General features: G+C 34.3%; 1 protein-coding gene across 1 annotated transcript; it reads right to left on the minus strand.

Moving 5' to 3' along the window:
* Positions 1 to 648: 648 nt before the first annotated feature.
* Positions 649 to 7,279, minus strand: LOC147536832 (GATA transcription factor 26-like). Its single transcript, XM_086642467.1, has 8 exons — positions 6,569 to 7,279; positions 4,240 to 4,608; positions 3,508 to 3,940; positions 2,883 to 2,955; positions 2,632 to 2,735; positions 2,342 to 2,528; positions 1,806 to 1,926; positions 649 to 1,250 (listed from the first exon to the last, which is right to left on the minus strand). Exons 1-8 carry the CDS (start codon positions 6,606 to 6,608, stop codon positions 940 to 942), a joined length of 1,638 nt encoding a protein of 545 aa, XP_086498593.1. The 5' UTR covers positions 6,609 to 7,279; the 3' UTR covers positions 649 to 939.
* Positions 7,280 to 8,981: the final 1,702 nt, after the last annotated feature.

Consider the following 8,981-nt stretch of genomic DNA (forward strand, 5'->3'; position numbering starts at 1 on the left):
CTCTTTCTCCTGTAGATTTTTTTTTCGATCTTTAATTTTCTTTTGTTTTGAGAATGTGATTCTTTTTTACTCCTCCAAACGTTATGATCGCACAACATTAGAACAACTATCAAATTCGGTAATGATGAGTCAATTGGGTGTAGCTTAGTTGGTATGTTATGGAGTTGGTGATGATTGTAAGTGTGCCACTATATTTCCTATTGACGTAACTTGTTAAGGCAAAATATCGTGCTTTTGATTCTCTCGTTGTGGAGCTACAATGGTTGTAATACCTATAGAACCAGTAATGTCGCTACTATTCGGTAAACACTTTCTCGTAATTGTACGTTCGAAAACCAAAAGTAACTTTCCCATCCATCACCCAGAAACTATATATAGGTTGATGGAGGTGAGTTGTTACTAAATAGTATCAAAGCGGGGACACTTGACCATATGAGTGGTGGAAGGGGACTATATGAATTCATTTACGTGTGGGGGCAACTTGTAGTCCAAAAATAGCTTAGATAAGTGCGCAAAGACATAGACATAGGAAAGTCTATGTAGATTAGGGTTTGAGGCCTTCCAAGTGCATTTGTGAGAGCTTAACCCACTGAACAAAACCCCAAGCCGCGCCGTGGTAGGTAATAATAGATATCATAGCACAGATTATTGTTGTGGTTGGATCTTTAAGCATATATTAAAATCTTTATCTCCGACCTATACAACAAAACCATTTACCAACATTCACTTCTCAACATTCCAAAGTTTAAAACAGGAAAAGAGTACGCAATACAGTGAGGAGGAAGAGAGCGTAAAACGTCCATCCCATTTACATAACTTTCTATTTTCATGTTCGGCATAGAAAAAATCATCTTTACTTGGAAATCTCAACTCGGCTTCCTAACAGTAGGTGATTATCTCTCTATACGCACTTAAACAGTAAAAGAACATGAAATGAAGTCAGTGATTAGTGAGATGAGAGCAAACTATACTACTACTAGTGCTAGTCTGTTGAGAAGTGAAGCTTGATGATGGGTAGAGAAGCTCTGCTTGGGGGAAAGATCCGGTGGGTGGCAAATCTAACAGAATAGCTTGATCAGAACTGTCGTCTGTGAACTGAAAACAGTCCAACATAACTTTGCTTCTGTCAGGAGGGTAAGCAAAAAGGCTTTTCGGACTGAAGTAGGAGCCATCATTGTCGATTGGATCTTTTGCATCATAACCGGCTTTTGTAACCAACCTTTTTGGGCTTCTCATTAGAGCATTTGGCTCTGCAACATGCAAGAACATTGATTAGAAACGACTCTGGAATCACAATCCGCAAGAATCAGTATAGTTAAGCTCTAGTATTAATTCATGTGTGTGATAGATGATAACGTGATATTCTTGGTATTCGACCTTTGGATTTACAACTGCAAACATTTTGGCATTACCGACTACTCGTTTATCGTGGCAGATGATGTAGGTTGGAAGACATGGGTCTTAACGCTGCACCTTCTCGTGCATAATTTGACTACATCTTTGGGTAGGCTTGGCGCCTAGGCCTCTCAGATGGAGAAGCTTTGGGTCATTTAGCTAAAACATAAAAAAAAAAAACCTTCTATCATGTGGTAGTTGAACTAGGTTTGAGTGGACATGAGTGTCCACCACATGTCAACCATGTATGAGTTTCACATCAAGATTCATGACCTTCCTATGCCTTCTAAAAAAAAATTGTTATTACATAATTTAAACTTCATTAGTAGAACATAAACACAATTTAGTTAGATATACGTAGAAATCACATTATAAAGAAAAATAAAACTTTGAATTTAAAAAGCGCAAACCTGGAATATTTTGGTCTTGGGGAGCATGTGGTCTCTTTGCCGGTAGCAAAATATTAGATCGAAGGACATTCAGCCCTGTTGCAACTCCCTTCTTTCCTGTTTTCTTTCCACAGTTCACCTCCTAGACATACCACAAAAAGATCAAATATCTCAGTTGGAATCAGTAGCATTCAATTTCCCGAAAATCAAAGTAGCGTTTCTTTAAGATAGGGTCTTGCTTGGTATCTGGAGGATTCTTGCAGAAATTTCACATGCCATTCATGCTTTGCTGCAGTTTATTTAAGTGCTATCACATGGACCAATTTCTATTCAACCAATATGACTTCGACGAAGTAGAGTGTAAAATTTTCAAATTTTGCACATAACTACAAATATTTGCACGCTGTTTTGTGATAAGTGCTAATTAGAAACTGGCCAATGCAATATCACTTAGATAAAAACCACCAGATACGAAATGAGATGTGAAAATTTGCGAAAATTCCCCATATACCAAGCAGAGCTATAATTTCTGTTGTTGCAAAGGAAGAAGTTCAGACCTTGAGTAGATTGTAGTGTTCAACCCATTTAGAGTTGATAGGATTGGCTAAAGCAAGCCTCTTCAATGTTCGACACTCTTCAGTGCTCGTTCCTGAGAAAGTGAGATCAAACACCCCCTCAGCAAGCAGTTGCTGAAATGAAGATAGATTCTCCGCAAAATGGGCACTCCTAAACATGCGCTTAAGGCTGCATATAAAGACAATAGTTCGATCGGTGGATATTCTAATAATAACCCGTGTTTTTCACATCAATCGTCGCATAATTGAAAAGGATGAACATGCAAACAAACCAATGAGGGTGATTAGCCGTATCTGCAGATGGTAGATGCTTCATTAACAATTGTTGTTCTTCAGCTGTGAAATGCCTCACAAACTCCTCAAAGCTAACAACATCCTACACCAAACATGGACTGTGATCATGTGAGTAATGGAACAACTTAACAAAAAGAGTAAGAGAATACAGTGATTGTGACTCAAATCCAGATCTAGCTCAGAACAACTACTGGAGAAATGATAATTCGTTTTTTTCTACCAGTCTTACTTTTAAATCTATGGATCTCAGTGGTGAATGGTGATTTTGCAGAATTTGAAAGTTTTCCTGGTCAAATTTGTCTCTGCAATGCCAAAACGACGAAAAGAACATTAACTTCAATTTGCTTAAAATATGCAGTAGAATGTATGGGCTGTCATTCGAAGGTGTTCACTCATATAACTTGGAATAGGCAGTATCCAATTCATAAATCCAAAATACAAAGCCGATAAGATAAAAGTAAAGAACCACCCATGAAAGAGAAGGAAACTTATTGCATCCTATGTAAATCAAAAGACAAGAGTCGACATAAGACCCATTTGAGCTCAGAGAATCCGAGTTGTCCATGAAACCATATATTCGGGAGATGCTAATGTTGCTAAGAATGTAGTCTGATGGTAAATCTGAATATGAAAATGATTAATACATATTGTAATTTCTTACAAAATCAGACATATTCTATAGCTGAAAAACTTGTGCATTTGAGATAGAAGTACATTTAAGATCTAACTCAATTAGATACATAAAAGAATACAACAACTCATGTTTAACATACAAAATCAATTCAGATTTCAGAGTGTAGAAAAACAAAAACTACATGCATAAAACGACAAAAGGAAAGGAGAGCGAAAGTCACCTTCTCAGGGACTCTTGTTGAAACCTGGGTTCCGATGGCCTCCACATATTATCAACTCCCAGACCTGGACTGTTAAAACCCTTACTATTATGTACAGGAAGGGGCACAGAACCTGAATAAACCTCATTTACAGTGTATTGATTTTTATCTATAGAAAAAGAGCTGGCTTCTGACTCTTCATCTCGAACTGCTATGTTCTGATGCTTTATGAGAACACTTCCGTGGCCCATCTCAACAGACACCATCGGATTCTCATTTTCGAAGAGCAAGTCCTCTTCCGATGATCCAGAAAAGTTAGAAGACTGTCGTTGCTCATGTAAAATTGAGTATAAATCTTTTGTAAGCTTCTCAACAGAAGATGTCTTGGGGCGACTCACACATGTCCTCTTTTTAGATGGTACAAGAGTATCCCACACAATAGATTGGGCTGAACCTGCAAAAGTTAAATGGACCAAACTAGGATTTAGTAAGCTTTAACAGAAATAACGAGTTTTGTCCTCTATACATCATTTCATTTTATCGGACACTCCATGCAACAATGTCTACTTCTGGTTCAACCAGGGGAGGAACTAAGAATTTCAAGAAAGGGAAAAGTCGGATAGACGGACCCAACAAAGTCTATAGCAGTTCTATCCGTGGATGTAACTCATACGAATTTAAGTTATTTGTACCACTAAACCAAGTGTTTCCAAGGATATTCAATTCACAAATGACAAAACCACATGATCTAACCTGTCAATTCGTTTCCATCCGTGCCACTGAACTGTGCACAGCTTTCAGAGTATGATATGGCTGAGCCAGTGCTAGATCTATTGCTCGTATCCTCGTCTATACTCCTCCGGAAGTTCTCACCATAATCTGAAGCTTCCTGTTTAACTACACAGTTTTCACGGTTTTGCTTTCTTTTGTATAACTTTACCTCTTTGGTCTTAACGGTAAGGTTCTTGGCTTTGGGAACTTTGTATTCCTCATGATCATCATATTCTGTGCGTGCATGTAGTGGTGTGTAATTTGTTAGTGATCCCTTTGTTCTCCATCGAGACCCACATGCATTGCACAAAACAGGCTTCTCTGGTGGCCCGTTACGCCATAGAGGGGTACCTGTAGAATCAACTTCATATATAAGCAAGAATACATTAAACTGAACATAGAAGCAAGAATAGAGGGATGAAGACAATCATGGAAGATGTTTTATCTTCAAAGAAAATAAAGATTCCAGTTCCATCTTGTAGAAAACAGAACTAAATGACACTCAATCGTTTTCCCTGTTGGATATGGTTTCTTGAGCTTAAACAAATGACACAATAAGAATTACCCGCGTTCACCATGACTCATACATTCTTTTGGAAGTAAAACAACAAGATAATCACAAGTTCTTATGCAATAACTTGAAACTCAAACTAGTTGATACTATCTCCACTATGACTACACAAGTTTTTGGGCTTAAATTTACAAATAGACGAAAGCGAGTCTCAACAGTGTCATTCTTAACATTCATTCTATTATTCTGCTGAGCATCTTGGTAAACAGCCTCTATCACTATATCTAGAGATCAATTTGGTAGTCACAAAATAAATAAATAAAGGTAAAGTTGTGGTAAGATACACCAGAATACAGATGATAAAGAAATTGAGGTGACACAACTTGGGGGACTTAACTATAAAAAAGCAAATCCTCTCCGCAAGAAGACACATTGGAGAAGAAATGATAATTATATTAGTTGAAATTCGAGTATTTGACAGTGATGGAGACAAGTTTAGAACCATATCTAGGCATCAATAAGTAGGACGGAATGGATAATAGTTATTTGAGATTTTCTTTTTTCCCTACTACCCATTTTAGAATACAGTTGACTTAAAACAAATTGAACCTAGAAATAAAAATGAAGTGCAGATGAGATATTATAACATGGAAAGAACTAATAACACCAACGACAGTTTCCAGCAATTGAGCCTTGATGCTATATGCAACCTACATGACTAGAAACTAGGGGCATTTTAAAATGTAGAGAATAAAAAGAAAAATTCTTGAAAACATCGTTCGCACAAAGATCTTCTTAAACAATATTGAGCTTCCAATTTGTTGCGACTTCAAAATAGAGTGCAGACAATTATCGAGCACCTTATGTACATCTCACGGCTGCACTTTCAGTTACATTAACAAGAAAGAGACTTCGAGTTCAATAACCAACTTGGAACTCGAGGAACTACAGAAACTTTCATTTAGTTTTGCCTCTAATTCTCACTTACTTCTCAAGTATAATAGTGGACTTCAGTGCTAAGTGCAACTAAAGTTCACTTCTAGAATTACTTATAGAATTACTAACTTATAGTCTTTACTTATAGTCTTTACTTCTAGTCTTTACTTCAGAACAGATATGTATACTGAGATAAACACTGAGAAGTCAGAATCAATTTACGACCCCATTGATACTCTCTCACGAATACCTGGAAATTATTAAACAAAACGATGTTTTTCTCCGAGCTTAAGACAATTAAGTTAGCTAAGACTGAAAATATAAAGACTAGTCTATTATGAATTCGTTCGAATTGCACCATATAGAGAACACCCAATTTTTATTTAGGCAAAATTGAGCTAGTAAAACAAACCTTAATGGTATTAGCGTATATTAGAGAAACTTAAAGTCTAATTTAGACTAAAACTTTTACCAATTCAATTAACATCAATCAAATAAAACAATGATTTAATAAGAACTAGAAAACTCAATCTACCCAAATCTCAAATCCTTATAATTCATTTAAAAACAAATTCTTATGGAGCTAATAAGTCCCTAATTTTCAAGATATACATGAAAAGAAAGAAGAACAATAAGAAGCAAAGAAGATTATTGATATTACTATTATTTCTGGTCTTAATAATCCTTCATCATTTTTGACATACAGGCATATGGGTCTTTCTCAATTTCACTATAGACACCAAAAGCTTATTGATTCATCAAAGTTATTTATCTATTTCTTCAATAATATTACATAAAAAAAATATATCTTAGATTTTCAGAAAAAAAAAATGAGAAGAAGAAACAAGGCTTAGAAAAACTCACTTGTAACTCCACAGTGAAAGCAAGGTCCTTGCTTACCCATGTTCTTCTCAATATCTAAAGAAAAATTTTTTGAGAAGAAAATAAGAAATGGCAAAAAAAGTAAAAGGAGAAAACCAGAAAATTTTCTCCAAATAAAAAACTAAAAAATATTGCAGAAAAATTTTTTTAGCCAAAAAAAGAGTTATTGGGTTTTGAAGGCTTTTCTACAAGAACACATATAGTGTTGCAGAAGAAAGCAAGAACCCAGGAAAATTCAGAGAAGGTTATGACTTATGGGTTAAAGTCTATTAAAAACAAATTACAGAAAAAAGCAGAATCAACCAAAAAAGAAGAGGGTATTGAAATGGCTTTTTTTTTAATTTGGGTTTTTTTTTTTGTACAATCCAATGGAAGAGAGAAAACCCTTGAAGGAATCTAATTAAAAAGTTGAAAAGGAAGGTGAAATGTGAGAGAAATTTTTAGAGAAAGAAATAGGGTGTGTTTATGTATGAATGACTTGTTGTTGGTGTTTCATTGTTTATAGAGTAAATACTCAGCTTTGATTGCTTTTTTTATGTTTTATTGTGTTTAAATCTTTCAAATTTCTTTTTCCTCTATAGAAATTAGAAATTACAAATTGAAAATTAATGGGCCTGGGGATTAGGTCAGACAAATTTTTGTTATTTCCAGACCTATTATATGATTTACAAATTACAATATACAAAATTAGTCAAATTATTATTCTGTGAATGTGCCTAGACATAAGAGAAAGTGCTTGGCAATAACATTATCAAAATATGTTAATTTTTGTAGTAGTGGAGGAGAAGGGGTAGAGAGGAATATTATTGCATACATGATGTTTGCTATGGACTTTTCTAATCTAAAATTTTTAAAACCCACAAAAATATGTATCAAAATATAATAAAAGAAAAAACAAAATAAAAGAAGAAAAAAGAGTTGCAGAAGGAATCAATAACAAGAAAAGGAGAAAACAACAAAGTTTTCTGTTTTCAACAAAATTATTTTTTTCTTATGAAATGACGATAACATAAGCGAGGAAAAATCAATCCTCTTTCTGAAAATGTTATATGTAATTTGACTTTTTATTTGCTGATATGTAAAGTTCAGGTGCACCTATGGAATTTCTCATTGATGAAAATTGTTCAATAAATCTCGGTTTGACAATTTATTTCTCTTATTTTCACCATCTATGGCACGTCTTCCCTATGTTAGAGTCTTGTTTTCCTCATCTTGTGCTAATTTGTCTCACCTTACATTCACTTTAAAACCTTACTCATCTTATTAGGGTTTTACATGATTTATTTTATTTTTACTTCTTCGCTCGACCATCCATTTAAAACTTCATAGAGCTTTGTAAGTGTGGTTTCCCAATGCAGGGAAATGTATCAAGATAATATATTTTAAATAAATACAAGATAAACAAGCAACTAATGAAATGTCGACATAATTCGATCGAGAATGTGGAAATAGTTCGCTTTTTCATATTAGGTATATGAATCCCTAGTTCAACAAAAAAAAAAGGTATATGAATCCCTATTTATAGTTATCTCTATCAAGATTTCCACTGATATCTGAGGAATACCAATTTGAAATTAAACGAAAAACATAAATCAAAACATCGAATGTAGGATTTGAGGTTGATTTCTTCTCTTTTTCGATTGTTTTTTGTTTTTATAAAAACAACGATTATCACCTCCTTCATTGAAACCCTAAGAAAACTTAGGAGGTTTCTCTTCAAAACTAATTCACAGTTGAAATCATAGAAAGATAAAGAGTGAGGCAATAAAGAACGATGAAGAAGGAAGAACATGAGAAAATTTTGGTTTTTGATAAACCCTAATATATTTGTTGTATTCAAGATCCATCATGTTTTCTATTCTTTGTCTTTTTTACTTACAACTCTATATAATTTGTTAATTCGGTAAATTACCGCCTAAAATTCTTTAAAACACTGTTTACTTTGCTTTCGTGCTTTATCAAAATTTTCTGTAAAAAAAACAGTATTTTTTGTGATATATTGATGTTTTCCATTGATATTTTGGAATTTGTATACTACGTGCAATTGCTTGGTTGATCCTAAACACTCTGAGTACATTTTTTTTTGAAAGCAAATACATTAACTTAAGAGTCTATTACAATATCCAATTAAAAAGAAAAACATAAACAGTAAACAAAGTAATACAACAAAATACAGAAATGAGGAATTGCATAAAATAACTTTGTGTAGTGGATCGTCCTTCATTCTGTAGCTTATACGTCTGGTAGCTCTTCAAGAGGATGATGTGTAAATTAGTCTTGAGATTCTTCCGATAGATTGAAAGATGAAACTAGTACCTGCCTTCCTGTAACATTGAAGATGGATTAAATAGACACCCGAAGTTCCAGAGCGAAACAAGGGTATCTGTAAGGTGGA

The sequence above is a fragment of the Eschscholzia californica genome, unplaced genomic scaffold, assembly GCF_041429995.1.
Source record: "Eschscholzia californica isolate CP2 unplaced genomic scaffold, dmEscCali1.0.p SCAF_5, whole genome shotgun sequence".
NCBI lineage: Eukaryota > Viridiplantae > Streptophyta > Magnoliopsida > Ranunculales > Papaveraceae > Eschscholzia > Eschscholzia californica.

What these genes read in the sequence shown, in the direction of transcription:
- LOC147536832 (XM_086642467.1), bottom strand. Translation starts at nt 6,608, where the DNA reads ATGGGTAAGCAAGGACCTTGCTTTCACTGTGGAGTTACAA. An exon ending in GGATGGAAACGAATTGACAG is followed by an intron (nt 3,941 to 4,239) that starts GTTAGATCATGT and finishes TAACTTTTGCAG; the next exon opens with GTTCAGCCCAATCTATTGTG. An exon ending in AACACTACAATCTACTCAAG is followed by an intron (nt 1,927 to 2,341) that starts GTCTGAACTTCT and finishes TGGTATGTCTAG; the next exon opens with GAGGTGAACTGTGGAAAGAA.